Below are 16,758 nucleotides of genomic sequence, written 5' to 3' on the forward strand. Positions count from 1 at the left end.
CCGCTGCTAGCATTTTGTAAACACCCTTGGAGCGGATTTAACCCCGAATGCAAGCGCTGTGAACTGGTAGGGAGTCTTGTTGATCACAAATCTTAGTATGCGTTGTGTGTTCTTTGTTGATGGGGATGTGTAAGTATGCGTCCTTTAAGTCTATAGTTGCCATGTAATCCCCTTCCTGTACCTGGGGTACTACTTCTTGCTGAGATGTAATTTTGAATCTGTGTCCTTATGAACTTGTTTAAGAACCTTAAATCCAGAATAGGCCTTAGCGTTTCATCCACTTTTGGTATGAGGAAGTAGTTGGAATAAACCCCCTTGTTTCTTTCCTTGTACGGTACTAGCTCTATTCCTCCTTGTTGAGCAGTTCCTGTGCCTCTAGTAGCAAGAGTGAAAGTTCTTTTGCCGAGTGCGCATTGTTGTTTGGTCTCTTGTTTGGAGGTTGTTTTTCTAGCTCTATACAGAAGCCGTATTGTATGATGTTTAGTATCCATTTGTCCGTTGTGGCGGTCTTCCAATCCTGGAGGAAGTTCCTTATTCTGCCTCCTACTGGTGTTATATGTTCAGGGAACTGTTTATTTTGTAAAATCTGTTTCTGGACTTTTCTTCTCTTTTGAATCCCCCCCTAGAGGTTTTCTGGGTGGGCATTTGCCTTTCAGTGCAGTCACTTGGAGGTGGGTAGTTGCCCTCCTCTCCATGCCTGTCCTCGTCCGTTTGAGCAACCTCAAAAGGACTGGCTTCGTGGCTGGTACTGCCAGTTCTGCTGCTGCTGTCCCTGGCCGTTTCCCTGATAACCTTGTTGGAAGGTTTGGTGCGAGGTACTCGGTTGGTTGCCTCTACCATTTGGCCTTATTGAGAGTGTACCCCTTCTCATCCCTCTGAACTGCAGTGCTCCCATGGACCTTTCAGTCTTTGAGTTGGGTTAATTTTTCGTCAACTGGTGTCACAAAAAGTTGCCCTCTGTTGAAGGGTGTGTTCAGGATGTTGTTCTGTACCTCAGGCTTGAAGTCTGAAATCCTACGTCATGCGTGCCTTCTCTCTGTCACCCCAATCATCATCTGCCTGCTGGACGTTTCCGCTGCGTCTAAGGCTGACTTTAAACATGTGTTCACCATGTTTTTCCCTTCCTCTAATAGGTGGGTTGCCCTTTGCAGGTACTGATCCGGTAGGTGCTACAGGAATTGCCCCACTTCCTCCCAGTGCTGGTATGCGCGTCTAACGATTGGGGCGTTTGAGTTGGCGATGCGCCATTGAATTGCCGCAATCCGTTCTGCTATCCTCCCCATGAGGTCCATTCTCCTGCTTAGGAGGTGGTCGGGCATTTGTGGGCACATTGGCCATGTTGCAGTAATTATTGAATCAGCTGGCACTGATCCCTGAATGTACGCAGGGTCATTTGAGGAGTCCGTGTACTTCTTTTCTGTTCACAAGGTCACTGATTTACATGCAGCTGGCTCCCTGAAAGCCTATTTGCCCTGGTCCAGCACAATAGGGAGCATGGGCAGGAATTGGCTCCTTGTTTGTGGAGGTAAAAATCTCCAGGAGAAAACAAGCCTTGGGCGTCTCCTCCTATAATTTCACTCCATATGTCTCTGCAGCATTCTTCACCACCATATTATAGATCCCTATATCGTCTGGTGGTGAAGGCCTCGAACGGTATGTGTCTACTACTCCTCGCCTTCTTCCTCCTGTTCTTCAACCGGTTCAGGCGTTTTTGGCAGTTCAGGGACTTCGTTTCTACTTTCGACATCGGCTGCGGGCTTCAGCGGGACAGTGTACTGGCTCATCTTTTTGTCGAAGTCCTTTTTCCGCTGCATGATGCTCGCCATTTAGACTCGAGCCTCCTCTTCCTCTCCAGCTTGATTGGCGTCGAGAGTTTAGGCGCTTCGCTTGGAGGTAGACGTCGTTGTTGACCCGTCTTTTCTCGGCGTCAATGAAGCCTTTTCAGGGGCTTCTTCGACGACCTAGATTTTTCATGAGTCTTTGCCGTCTGGGAGTCCTTTTCGAAGGATCCGCTGGGCTGTTTGTCCCTGGGTGCTGTTGCTTTCGTCGAGTACTTCGACGGCAATGCCCCCTTCGAGGACTTTGTTTCACTCTTATGAGTGTCGGTTGAGTGTCTTGGGTCGTCGACTCTCTTACCTCCTTCGATGTTTTCTTTTGTACTTAGACAGTGCAGTCCTCCAGTCCTCTGTCGATGTTGTCCTCCTCTCCACTGGAGAGGCCCAAGCCTCGGAGCGATGGAGATGCCCCCTGCCCCTGAATGGTGTAGTTCGCCCTTCGCTGCCTCTCTCTCACTCTGAGGATCTTGGGTGTGAACGCCGAGCACGCGTTGATGTCCTCACTGTTGTGGTCGAGCGGCAGGCAGAGGTTGCAGACTGGATGCTGGTCCTTCTGGGCGTATCTGTGGTGGCAATTGGCGCAAAACTTGAAAGGAGTTTTGTCCATTCCTGCGCTCGGGGAGCCCCCTGTGTGCGCACTTGGGTGAACGTCGAGATCTCGTGAGAAATTCTTCTCCTTCGTAGTCCCAGTTACCCGACCTGTAGTCGGATGTGATGAAAATCTGATTTAGTCGATTTTCCCAATTTCCGTAGATTCTTTCTTCAAAACTCTGGAACTCTTCGGTAAGGATCCAGACCCAACGGCGTAAAAAATAATCTGAAGATGGCGACCAAAGGTGGGACCTTCTGGAGGAAGCACGTAGACGTCACGAAGGACACCAAATGGTGGCATGTCGGGCCACGAAGAAAAAAAGAGAAAAAAAGACTACAATTCCGGATCCAACCACTAGATGGTGGAATAATGCACAGCATAGTGAATCCAGAAAGATTCACACTGCAAAACGTATCCTTCTCTGCCAGGGGATACTCATCAATAGTCCTAAGCACTGAATAGAGTAGCAAATCTATCCCCGTACCCTGCGGACGAATACCAGCATATCATAATTTGCTAACAAAACATATATTACCCAAACAAGTTTCTCAAGGATGCTTGTCCAAACCTAGCATCAGCTTGAGTGGGTTTAATGTGCCGAGAAGTTTGGTATCAAACTTGTCAGCCTTCAGTGAAGCCATTATAGTGCTGTGGAGTTCGTAATGACAACCTCCCAGCACCATATACTCTGAATGGCATCATTGCACTTACATTGGCCCTGGGTACTGTAGGGGCATAGGGCTCATGCATCTGTGCCCACACCATTGGCATAGGGCACACAGCTAGAGGCGTGACTGATGTATGCCAGGGCAGTGGGTTTGTGGGCATGGCAAACAGGGATGTGTACCATGTCGACTCTTTGTTAAATTCTGCACCAGGACACTGAGCCTGCAAAGGCAAGGAGGGTGTGTGTGTCAGGGTGCAGGGCCCCTAAGGGTGGCACAATAAGTGCTGCAGCCCTTAGGGGTCTTCTCTCGTCACAATGCCCTGGGTACCTATGGTACCATTTACCAGGGGCTGACATGTGGCCAGAGATGTCAATTGGGTTTTAGCTGTAATACAGTTTTAGGTAAGGAACACAGGCCCTGGGCACCTGATTGGGGGCATACCACTTTCTCACAGTACATTACTAAGCATTGCTATCATAACAGCTTTTCCCCTTGTAGAATGACCTCTCGGCTTGGCCGGGTCCTGTTTGAGTGCCAGCTAATAGTATAACACGACACATGACACTATTCATCTAGCAATGGACCTTTTAGAGGCAGGAAAACCAGAGTTCAATAGACCATAATTAACAAACCGCGTGTCTGCCTTTCGTACACTTTGTTTTATCTCGATAAAATGTTAACACTTTTCAGATCTAGAGAGTGCAAAGCTCTTTCAGCAGGAGTGACAGGTTTCACAAAGAAAGTAGGAAGAGTTATTGACTGGTTGATGTGAAACTCCGAGACCATCTTAGAAGGAACCTCGGGTGAGTTCTAAGCACCACTCTGTTCGCATGAAAAACGAGATAAGGCTCTGAAGAGCACAAGGCTTGTATCTCGCTCACCCTGCGAGCAGATATGATTGCCATGAGAAATGCAGTCTTCCACGAAAGAAGTTGCAGGGAGGCTTTGTGTATAGGTTTGAATCGGAGACCCATTACCTTAGCGAGGACCACATTAAGCTCCCAGGAAGGAGATGGAGACCTAACTGGTGGGTACACTTTTTTTTAGATCCTCCAGGAAGTCCTTAACGACTGGCATCTGAAAGAAAGAAGCCTGAGTGGCGGATTTTCTATATGCTGTTATCGCTGCCAGGTGAACCTTTATGGAGGAATATTGCAAACCTGCTTTGGCCAAATACAGAAAGTAGGTTAACAGTACCTGTTCCTGACCTAGAATAGGGTCGTGACCGTCAGCAGTACACCACATATAAAAACGCTTCCACTTAAAAGCGTAAAACTTTCTCTTAGAAGGTCTCCGTGCCTCCTTCAAGATCTGCATGCAGTCTTGAGAGACCTAAATGTCCATATTGGATGAACCCAGGAGCCATGCTGCTAACCTCAGGGACGGCAGGTTGGGATGGAACACCTTGCCGCCCGCCTTGGTCAGCAGATCCGGATGGCATGGTAATCTCCTGTGTGGTACTTTGGCCAGATGAAGGAGATCCGGGTACCACCATTGGCGAGGTCACTCCGGCACAACCAGGATCATCTCTGTCTTGGATTCGTACAGTTTCCTGATCACCAGGGGAATGAGGGGGACTGGTGGAAAGGCGTAGAGTAATGTCTCTGACCAGTCTATCAACAGAGCATTCCCCTTGGAGCGTGGTGGCGGGTATCTGGATGCGAAGACGCAGCATTTTGCGTTTCCTGCGTCCGCGAAGAGATCTACGTCTGGTGTTCCTCAGCTGTGAAAAATGTCTTGCGCCACTTCTTTTGGCATCCAGTCATGTGCTTCTGCAAAATGGCGGCTTAGGCCGTCCGCCTGGACGTTGAGAACACCTGGTAAGTGAATTGCGGAGATCTTCATGTCTTGTGCTAGAAGCCACTTCCAAATCGCCTGCGCTTCCAGCGACAGGGGTCTGGACCTGGTGCCCCTCTGCTCGTTCAGGTAATACATTGTTGTTGTATTGTCCGTCTGAACAAGCAGAGCAGTCTATTTGATGGAAGGAAAAAACGCCTTGAGAGCCAGATGCACCGCTCTGAGCTCCAGCATGATTATGTGGTATAGCTGTTCCCTCTGCCCACATTTCTTGGATCTGTAGAGACCCCATGTGAGTGCCCCATCCCCTGAAGTCTGCTTGGGCAGTTCCTCTTGAAAGGAGACTCCTAGCAGAAGATCAGTCCTTCGCATCCATCATCTGATGGAGAGCTGGACAGACAGAGGCAGGGTTATAGTGTCCTCCCAGCGATTAAAGATTTGAGACCATTGATCCTCTAGTCTGCTGCAGAGGTCTCATGTGAAGTCTGGCGTTTGGGACCAGAAAAAAGCACGAGGTCATTAAACCCAGTAGAGATGAAACCTGCCTGTTCGTGGGATGAGGTATCTTCAGGAGGGTCTGATACTTGTAGAGAAGGGATGAAAGTCTCTCCTCCGAAGGATATGCTCTTGCGTTTACTGTATCCAAAGTTGCGCCCAGTTAATGTATCCTCTGGAGTTTGACATGCAGACCTAACTGATGCAGAAAATGAATGCAGCAAGCGAGGTGTTTTTGCATAAGAGTTGGAGAAGCACTCTAAAGAAGCCAATCGTCTAGGTAAGGGTAGACAAAGATTTGTTTCCTCCTTAAGAACGCAGCTACTACTGCCATGCACTTCGAGAATTTGCACGGGGCCTACTTCAGCCCGAAGGCAGGACCGTGAACTGGAAGTGGTCTGATGAATTGGGAACCTTAGAAACTTCCAACGCCTTCGAGAGACTGGGATGTGGAAATGGGCATCTTCAAGATCTATAGAGCACATCCAATCCCCTTGATTTAACAGCGGGATTATTTGCAGTAACGCCAGCATTCTGAACTCTCTCAGGACGAACTTGTTAAGAAGCCTTAGATCTAGTATAGGCCTGAACTCCTTGTTTGGACCTTTCTTTGGGACCAATAAGTATCAGGACTAGATTCCCTGTCTACGTTGATACCATGGGACCTTCTCGATGACCACCTTAAGGAGTAGAGCGGAAACCTCTTCTCTCAGAAGATTTATGCGATGGGTGACAGTTTTTCGTGGAGGGGACTTGAACCTGATGGGAGTACCTATTCCTCACAATATTGAGCACCCACTTGTCTAGTGTGATTTTGGTCCACTCTTCCAAATAAAAACTGATACTTCCCCCTCCTCACCCCAAACAGGCTTTGTTCCAGACCCCCAAGAGAACACAGGCTCCCAACTCAGGGGTTCAGTAACATGTCAGGCTAGTGCAGATTGGTCAGTTGGACATGAGGGAGTTGGACTTTTTTAAAGGGGGCATCTCTAAGATGCCCTCAGAGTGCATTTTGTAATAAATCCAGCAGTGGCATCAGTGTTGGTTTATTATGCTGAAAAGTGGGATACCAAACATCATAGCATTCAGTAAAGCCATCATGGAGCTGTGGAGTTCATAATGACAACTCCTAAACCATATACTCAATATGGCTTCACTGCACTTACAATGTTTAAGGATGGACTTAGACACTGTAGGGGCATATTGATCATGCAGCTATGCCCTCACCTATGGTATAGTGCACCCTGCCTTAGGGGGCATGAGGCCTGCTACAGGGGTGACTTACTTATTCCACAGGCAGTGTTTGTAGGCAAGGCACACTGATGTGGGCCAATGTCGACTCAAGTTTTACCTGCACCAAAACAGTCTGCATTGACAGTGTGTATGTGTTAGGGGAAGGGTCTCGGAGGGTGACACAATGCATGCTGCAGCCCTTAGAGACCCTCTCTGGTCACAAGGCAATGGTACTTTTTTACAATGGACTTATATGTGGGCCAGAGATGTGCCAATTGTACAGGTACAGTGTTGGGAAAGAGCACGGTTACTGGGAACATGATTAGCAGGGACCAAATGCACATTCAGTCAAAGTGCATCAGATTTCGGGCAAAAATTGGGGGTTAACCATGCAATTTGCTGTGCCAGTGCCGACAGCTGTTGAGAACATATATGCTGCCACATTTCTGTATAGTGCATGGCAATCATGTTGGATGCCCTCCTGTTTAAAGAAAGTCTCCTTTTACTTGGCAAAGGTTGTGCACATTTTGGTAAATACACCTTGGAGGTAAACTTCCCTGTAGTAGGATGAATGAACATTAGTTTTGTCTCTCGTCTAACTCCTTCTATACCTTTTCCAGGATTTGCCTTTAAAAATGTAAGAGACTGCTGAGGCACCAATGGCTGTCTCAGTGCAGACAATTCATTAGGCTTGGAAGAGGGTTGATATATTTCAAAGCCAGGTCTTTACGAACTTAAAGGCTGTTGAGGGGAGTCGAGTGCTTGACTCCAGAGATCTGTGGTCTGACACAGTGTGCGGCCTCTTATGATGAGTTTAACCATGGAATTTTTTTTGTGTGCATGGGCCGCTGGATGATTAAGTGGATGGAGTCTCTTCCTTCACTTGTTCCTTGGTGGCACCAGAATTGATTTCCTCGGGGCAGAACTGGTGAGGTAGTATGCCAGGTGAATCTATATCCTCTCCCTCTCTAAACTTAGACAATCAACTCCCCCAAAATGTCTGGGGTGTCTTCCGTAGACTATTGCTGTAGTTTGATGTAGGCCACGGACCTGTTTCTTCAATATGGTCTTTTTACAACGGAAGGCGAGACAAGTTTCCATTGTTGTAGCCTGCAGAGATGCACGTTTGAAGACTATAGGTTGATCGGTCCAAGCAAACTTAGCGTGGCATCGAGGGCATTTCAAGAAAGGTGTCAATTCTATCACCTTCATAATCTCTGGAGCAGGAGCACGGACAACCAGAAGTGTGCTGGTGCTAAAACATTCGTAGATTGGGTCTGCCTAAACTGTCTCCAACGTGTGCTGAAGTTGAAAAGAAAATAATTGTAGCTGAGAGCAGTCTTTCCCAATGAAAATTAAACCACATGGGCCCGAAAAAAAGAACATTGAACACGTCGAGTCATAGAGTCCTGTCAATATACATTCAACCCAGACTGTGGAGAAATACAATCTAACAATGGAATTGGTGCCCATGCAGATTACGAACTGAGAGAGGAGTCACACATCATTCTGTGACTTGAAACACTTCTTTGAACAACAACAACTTGCAACATCCGAGTCCACCACTAGATGACCAGAGTATGCAGATCACATGAAATTATACAATTAAAATAAGAGCACAAGTGTAATCTTGGTAAAGCAGATTGATTACCTCTTGGTCAATAATGTTCTCTATCTGCATTGGCTTCATGACATCAGTTACAAACTGTGGATGAGTATAAGCATCTCGGATCTTCTCATGTAGTAGCTGACGTACACTTCCCTGTTAAAAGTAGAACACTGATGTAGGTACTTAGAAAATCAAGCAATAAGTGCACAAAAGGACACAGTCACACCACCAATGGAAACATTTTAATGGCACTTTTCTGTACCCTCCGAAACATGAGAAATAGACACCGATGGGAGTTAAAACTACTCCAATGTTAACATTTGCAAAAATGCTACTTTAGTATCAGAGGTATCTTTTAGGTCTAATTATTATGTTTAAATTCCTTGCAACTTAAAGTTATCTACTTGCATTACCAGTCCCACATCAGATCTTCACTGGACTGATAATCAGAATGGGGTTATTTCAAAATAAGTATTTTTTTCAAAACTATTTTACAAATTGCCATTCAGACAATTTCAATATAATTTATGTTATGTTAATACACAACTTTTCTGAGAGATCCCTACTTGTTCTTTAAAAAGCAGGAAACGGTAAATAGAGAAAATTCCTGAAGAAGTATTTTACATGGTATCAAATGGAGGGTCTACCAATGTGTAAAGTGCTAACTTAATTATCTACAACAGAAATGGTCATCTCATGGATGGATGTGCTTTTTAAGACCTCTAAAAACATTCATGGTGAAAATGGGTTACGAAATGGACATTCCTTATAAACTGTAAGCTACTAGGAAAATCAAACGCCAAGCCTGAGACTGCTCGTATGAGGTATGGGACAGAGTAAAGTTATTCCATCAAAACTAGCCAGTAAAAATCACTAGTACCTAATGGGATCAATGGAAGCAACCATTAAGATCCGATTCAAACCAGTTTTGTGCAACACCAAGGGTGGCAGTGGTATCTAATAAAATCCAGTTCACAGTCACCTTAAAAACAGGAATATGGATTTACGTACCAAGAATTGCAAGGCTAACAACAAGGCATAACCAAGCAGAGGCTCAGTGAAAGATACGCTGATAGAGAAAGCATTGCACAAATGAGTGCCTTTGAGTGAAATCTAGATGGCTATTTTTGTTACGCCTGTAGGAATTCATTTATTTCAGCACTCTGCAGTGTATAATGCAGTCCTTGTTCCATGCCATGAAGGTGCTGATCTTATTTCCTATTGGAGTATGCAAGAAAATGTAAGCCAGCCCATCTATGAAGCAGATCACAATGGAACTCAGATTAAAATAGATTGGGTTGTGCCTACATTAGTTGGCCAAGGCACAGCAATTGTTGTGCGAGGTGAGCCTCTTACAAGGAGAGGACATTTAAAATGTGGATCTAGAGAAGAATTCCTACTGAAGTAAAGAATATCCTCAAGAAACAGATGATACACATAGGACCAATTATCACGTTTAAGAGAGCACACTGCCTAAAGGAGATCATGGAAATTATGTCATAGTAGATAAAGTCCGACTCAATAAACTACATACAACACAATTATGTTTTTGGAAGTCTGAACTCACAGTATGGCCTTTAAGTACACAGTAATGTAAATATATAAAAACCTACTGTAGATTTGGGACTAATCTTCTGTGGTTTGTAGCTAACATTAAGAACTGGCACGTCACCTATAAAACAAAACATTGAGATTAAAGGTGATAAAGAAGCTGGGTAATAACATACTAGGTAAAACGAGAATACTTAAAATGGTGCAACGCAAAAGCATTACAAGTGTAGCAGACTCCTACAGGTGAGTGGTAAAAGAGGTTGTTAGACAAATTCTGAATTCAGTCCAATCATTACCTCCTTCATCGGGCTTCAGTCTCCCAGCAAGCATTCGGATGAATGTGGTCTTGCCAGTACCTAAAGAAACAACATCTTGAAGTTTAATAACTGCAGCAAAAGGAGACTCAGTTTTTCATACGACAAAAGTTACATGTGCGTCCAGATTTAGATTTTGAAGGTTGGGGTCAAACATACTTAGGGGAATGGGCTGAACACATGCAAAGAGAACAGAAAAATAACTAGGGACAAAGGACTATGCATGTCTAGTGTACAATAAAAGGTGACCCATATCAGAAAAAAGAACAGAGGTGTAGAGACGATGTACATATGAAAGGGACTGAGCATGCAAGTGCCAGCATGAGAGGGCTAACCATTCAAAAGAGGCACAGAAGTGCCTATGAGCACAGACAGGATATTGTAGAAGTCTGGATGAAAGAGAAAAGGGCATAACACAACACATGGGGAATGAGAAGTCCAGTCCAGGACCCGGTTAGGTTATCAGTAACATGAGACATGCAGTGAACAGTACTTGAGGAATGCAGACATCCTGGATTCCTAAGGTTTGAAGTCCAATGACAGAATTAACATTCTAAAATACACACTATGTTTTGGCAAAGGGGAGATGATTTGAGCATGTGTAGCACAGCCTCATCAGCCCACTGCAGAAGATTATCTGAACAGCAAAAAGCTTATGATCAGACCCCTCTGTGAGAAAGTGCCCTCTTTCTGCATGGTTGCCCCCATTTTTTGCTGAACTGCTGATGTACTTTGAGTGTGCCCTGGGCTCCTGACAATCAGGTACCCAGGACCTATGTTCTTTCCCCAAAAACTGCATTGAAGACCAAACCTAATTGGCATCTTTGGCCACAGGTCAGCACCTGATAAATGATACCACCGGTAACCAGGTCGCTGTGACCAGGGAAGGCCTCTAAGGGCTACAGCACTTATTGTGCCACCCTTAGAGGTCCTGTACCTTTACACTCACACAGTACCTTTGCTGCATGTTTTGGTGCAGAACTAAGTGAAGAGTCGGCATGGCACACATCCCTCTGTGGTATGCTTACAACCCACTGCCCTGGCATAGACCAGTCACCCCTCTAGCTGAGTGCCATATATCAGCAGTGAGGAACAGGGGCATGAGCCCTGTACCCCTACGGTGTCTAAGTCCATTCTTAGACATTGTAAGTGCAGTGCTGCCATTAAGAGTACATGGTGCTGGAAGGTTGTCATTACGACCTCCAAAGCACCATAATGCTTTACTGAAAACTGAAGTTTGGTATCATAGTTCTCAGCACCCTAAACCAACACTGATGTCAGTGTGGGATTTAATAAAACATGCACACAGAGGGCACCTTAGAGATGCCCCCTGAAAAATGACTTAACACTATTATATCCACTTGTAAACACTGCATAATGTATTGCAAAGCATTTAACTTAACCTGTGCAAGGCTTGTTTCTAGAAATAAAATAACTAAACAATATTTTTATACAAACAAAATAGGTTTGAGTTCAGTCTTTGTGTGTGTGACATAATTGAGCGTGTACAAGAAATGATTAACACTACCCTCTGATACAGCCTTACTGCTTGCTGACACTACAACAAATAAGTAGGGACTATCTATCTTCACCTTTGGGGTGCCACTGGACTCTGTGCACACTATACCTCATTTTGGTATGGTATATATAGAGCCAGCTTCCTTCACCCTCCACAAAATCCTAGGTATCCATGGTTTAGCATTTTTGTTTCCATACTTCGACAAAAACGTAGGTTTATGTGCTCACTAAAATGTCCCCCAACCCCCTTTCTGTTTTAATGACTGCTGCTTAGCAATGTGACCCCTTGCACTGCAACAGTTTGAATCCATAATACATGCTACCCATGACCAGGTCAAACACATTCATTAAAGGTTTCTTGGCACTAGTAGTCATCAAGTAGAACTATACCAAAGTTAGTCACAGAAAATATCCTACTAGGAAGCTTATCTAAATATCCAAGTGTTCAAGTTTTTCCTGAACAGCCTAAATTCCATGTCATGGCGCAGACGCTCCAGGAGTGAATTACACAGTAATTGTGCCTGCACTGAATGGTTGAAGAATTTATGGTCAAATAGGAATAAGAGGACCTGAAGAAGTATAGGGGAGTGTACTGCTTGATCCTCAAAGCGAGGAACCAGTCCCTTAAGGGCCTCAAAGGTGAAGCATCAGGTTTTAAAGTAGAATCTGTCGGAAGCTGGCTCTGTATATACTATACCAAAGTGAGGTATAGTGTGCACAGATTTGGCAGTCGGGCAGTATCAGAGGACAGTGTTAAGCATTTGATGTACACACTCAGCCAGCAAATGAATTCACACACTCAGACTGAACTTCAGACCAATTGCTCTTGTATAAAAATATTAGTTTCGTTTTTATATTTTCTAAAACCAAGTAATCCTGGCACGGTTAAGCAATAAATACTTCACTGTAGTAATGTAGTTTGTAAACAGTTTGGATTGCATTAGTAAATATACTTTGATTTGACTTATAGTATTGTTTCAGAGAATACAATGATTTGTAAATACAGAACATAGAATTGAATGGGATTTTCACTAAAATGCCAGATAAGTCACTTTTTGGATTCCTTTTCTTACTCGGCGTAGTATGCCCGGGTATTACTCTGTGACATTTCCTGCAAACAGGTAAGTAAAATCGTTTTTGTTAGTGTAATTTGAAAGAATTTCTTTCTGTTTTTAAACTCCACACAGAAACTTTTCACAGAAAACAGTCAATGTTATCCTATGGAGGAAAATATTGTTATCAGTTTTGAGGTAAGTATTTGGTAGTGGGAGTTGAGGTTCTGGGGGTAGACTCAGGGGTCCTCTAGGGTCAGTGATACACTCTTGTTACACCCTCAGCGGCACTAGGGTGGCTGAGTGCAGAGTGTTGAGGTCCAATGGTATCCAATGGGGGCTAGGGGCCTCCGGTTGGTGGCTGCTGACTAGCAGGCCACTTGGCTGTGGGAGCAAAGCTCCTCGACTTTATTTAGCTAAGGGCAAATGGGGAAACAAGCCAGCACAAAATGTGCACCCTCGGCAACGCTGGGGAGGCCGGGTACAGAGTACTGTTTTTGCGTTGGGTGCCCTTTTGTTTACAATGAGGATTTTCGTTTTTAGCTGCAGGCTTGGTCCAGGAAGACTTCCGGGAGGAACCAACAGCTAGGTAGGTTGGAGGGCTCGGGACGTAGGTGCACCTCGGGATCTTTTCTCCAGGGCGCAGGCCGGCTGGATGCAGGGGTGTCTTGGTCGGATTTCACCATACGGGCCACTCGTGGTTTGGGGGGTCTCCGTGCAGAGGCTGCAGGAGACATCGGGAAGTCCTGGAGGGGTCAACCCACTGTAGTCTCGGACTCTGGAGCGCTGGTGGACCTCGCTGGGACTGGTGGGCCACTCGAAATCGGGACGCATGCGACAAGTGCAGTGGTAGTTCCAGGCATCAGGTTACTTTGTCCTCAGCAGGCTCAGAGTCTGTTTTCGGAGTTTCTTTTGAACAGGGCTGCTGTTCACAGGAGATCTGGTCTTTATTGGAAGCAGTCAGTCCTCCCAGTGGTTCTAGAGGTCACCGGGTGCAGGACAAGACTATTTGTGGCGTAGGATCTCCGGAAACTGCAGATGGGCCAGTAGGGCTGGGGCCAAGTCGGTTGTTCTCTGCAGTCTCCTCTGCTGAGTGTCTTCTTTCGTCCTTTTCTTCTTAGGTTGTGGGAATCTGCTTTCTTGGTTCAGGGCTGCCCCCTAAATACTGAATTTAGGGGCGTTTTAGGGGTTTCGGGGTCAGTAGCCAATTGGCTACACCCTTGGTGGACTCACCCCACGTGGGGGAGTGGGCACAATCCCTAATCCGGATTGGAGAGTGCCTGCCATCCGCAGGATGGCAGGCACTGAAGAGGGCGCCTTCACCTCGCCTCCCCACCTGAGGGAGGAGTTGTCAGAGGTGGGCACACCTTCCGGGCTGGCTAGTTCTTCCCACCTGTCTTCCCGCCGCGAAGGAGGGGGGACAAGAAGGGGGCCTGCTCCTATTAGCAGGAGAGGCTGGGGGTCGCATTACAAAGGCTGCCAGGCCTTTGAAGCGCCCCGGCCACAAATAGCTCTTCCTAGCCTGGGGGAGGTGTGAACACCTCCACCCAGGAAAGGCTTTGTTTCTGGGCACAGGGAGCATAGGCTCCCACCCTAGGGGTCCAAAAACATGTTTCGTGTTAGTAGGCTGGTGTGTACCAGTCAGGGAACCCAACAGAGGCTGGTTGTTTTTCAGGGGGCATCTCCAAGGACAGCCAGATCAGCTGCTATCAACGCTGATGCACTCAGCTGAATATGCTACTTACCAGTATGCATCTGTTCTTGGCATGTAGGGCTGCTGACATTCATATCTATAGCATAGATCGCCGCCTAGTGTTGGGTCCGAATGATTGCACATTGTTGTCCTGGAAGAGTCTTCGAAGTATCCTGAGATAGGTGGCTCCTCCCCTGGACTACAGTGCGCATGGGCATCGACTCCATCTCCAGATTGTTTTTAGCCATTGTGGCAAAGATGGAGTGTAACAGTGTGAGCGATGGCCATGCTAAGAGTAAGTGTAAATTCTGCAGCCGCTACAGGAGCCGGGGAGGGGGGCGGGCGATATGAAGGTCAGCAGCCCTACATGCCAAGAACAGATGCATACTGGTAAGTAGCATATTCAGTTCGAGGCATGTGGGCTGCTGAATTCATATCTATGGCATAGAATATATAGCAGTCCCTCCATTAGCGGCGGCCGCCTGTGCCAACTGCAGACGTTTGAAAAAGTGTTTTTAGAACAGCCTGCCCTACAGCTGCTTGCTGCTTGGAGTGCACATCTACACAGTAGTGTTTAGTAAAAGTGTGTGGGGTAGACCATGTGGCTGCTCTACAAATGTCTTCCAAAGGGATATTACCAAGGAAAGCCATGGAGGCCCCCAACTTGCGGGTGGAGTGGGCTCTGGGGGGGACCGTTAAAGTGCGCTTAGCCTTTAGATAGCAAATTTGAATACACTTAACGATCCACCTCGCTATACCTGCTTTGGAAATGGGGTTGCCTTTGTGTTGGGCAGAAAAGGCAACAAAGAGTTGTTTCGTCTTCCTAAAATCTTTGGTCCTATCGATGTAGTACATCAAAGCTCGTTTGACGTCAAGAGTGTGGAGCATTCTTTCAGCCACTGTCTCTGGGTTTTGAAAGAATACAGGCAGTTCAATAGTCTGATTGACATGGAACTGTGAAACCACCTTAGGAAGAAATTTAGGGTTAGTGCGCAGTACCACCCTGTTTGAGTGAATCTGTATGAATGGCTCTTGTACGGTGAGCGCCTGGAGCGCACTAACACGTCGCAGCGACGTAATGGCTATTAGGAAAGCCACTTTCCATGTTAAGAACTGAATCTCGCATGAATGTAGAGGCTCAAAAGGTGGACCCATCAGTCTGGTGAGGACCACATTAAGGTTCCATACAGGAGCTGGCGGGGTTCTGGGAGGAATGACCCGTTTCAGTCCTTCTAGAAAAGCTTTAATGGCAGGCACTCTGAAAACTGAGAGAAGCTGCCTGTTTTGGCTATAAGCCGCTATGGCGGATAAGTGCATCCGAATGGAAGCATATGCTAGATTGCATTTGTAAAGATGTAACAAATAACAAATGATGTTGTGAGTAGATGCATCTAGCGGGTCGATGTGTTCTGCACAGTAAATGACAAACCACTTCCATTTTGCTGCATAGCATGCTCTGGTGGTGGGCTTTCTTGCCTCCCGTATAATATCCATGCAGTCGGGGGGCAAGTTAAGGTAGCCAAATTCTAAGACCTCAGGAGCCAGATCGCCAGGTTGAGCTGTTGCGGATCTGGGTGCTGAATGTCGCCATGGCTCTGCGTCAAAAGTCTGGATGTGAGGTGCAGCCTTTGATGCGGTACCACAGAGAGTTCTAGAAACGTGGTGTACCATGGTTGGCGTGCCCACGTTGGAGCAACCAGGATGAGTGTCATCGAGTGTTGCCTTAGCTTTCGTGCCACCAGCGGTATGAGAGGTGCTGGGGGAAAAGCGTACGCAAATCTGCCTGACCAGTTCATCCATATCGCATTGCCCTGCGACTGTGGGTGAGGGAACCTGGCGGCAAAGCTTTGGCATTTTGCGTTTTCCCTTGTGGCGAACAGGTCTATCTCTGGATGATCCCACTGCTGGAAGTACGGGCGGAGTACTAATGGATGTATCTCCCACTCGTGCATTTGGTGGCTGTACCTGCTGAGCAGATCCGCCATCTGATTGTCCTTGCCCGGGAGGTGTTCCGCCATGAGGACAATGTTCCTCTGAATGGCCCACTTCCACATGCTGTGAGCCAGATGACAACTGTGGAGAGTGTGTACCTCCCTGCTTTTGAATATAGTACATGGCTGTCATGTTGTCCGTCCGGATCAACACGACTTTGTTGCACAGATGTACCTTGAATGCCTTCATTGCCATGAAGATTGCCATCAGTTCTAGGTAGTTGATGTGCATCTTCTGTTGCTGCGTTGTCCAGAGTCCCTGCACTGTGTAGTGGAGTACATGAGCTCCCCATCCCTGGAGAGATGCGTCCGTCGTCAGGATAATCTGTGGCACAGGCTCCTGGAACGGTCGGCCCTTGCAAAGGTTGTGTGGATTCCACCAATACAGAGAGTTGTATGCCCGACCGGCC

General features: G+C 46.5%; 1 protein-coding gene across 1 annotated transcript in view; it reads right to left on the reverse strand.

The window, feature by feature from the left end:
* Positions 1–16,758, reverse strand: part of ABCE1 (ATP binding cassette subfamily E member 1) — a 147,261-nt gene that overhangs the window by 21,713 nt on the left and 108,790 nt on the right. Inside the window, exons 12-14 of the mRNA XM_078676877.1 lie at positions 10,077–10,136; positions 9,843–9,901; positions 8,272–8,382 (exon numbers count right to left, since the gene is read on the reverse strand). Coding sequence (XP_078533003.1) covers positions 8,272–8,382; positions 9,843–9,901; positions 10,077–10,136 — 230 coding nt within the window. The remainder of the gene's footprint in view (positions 1–8,271; positions 8,383–9,842; positions 9,902–10,076; positions 10,137–16,758) is intronic.

The sequence above is a fragment of the Lissotriton helveticus genome, chromosome 2_1, assembly GCF_964261635.1.
Source record: "Lissotriton helveticus chromosome 2_1, aLisHel1.1, whole genome shotgun sequence".
Classification (NCBI taxonomy): Eukaryota; Metazoa; Chordata; class Amphibia; order Caudata; family Salamandridae; genus Lissotriton; species Lissotriton helveticus.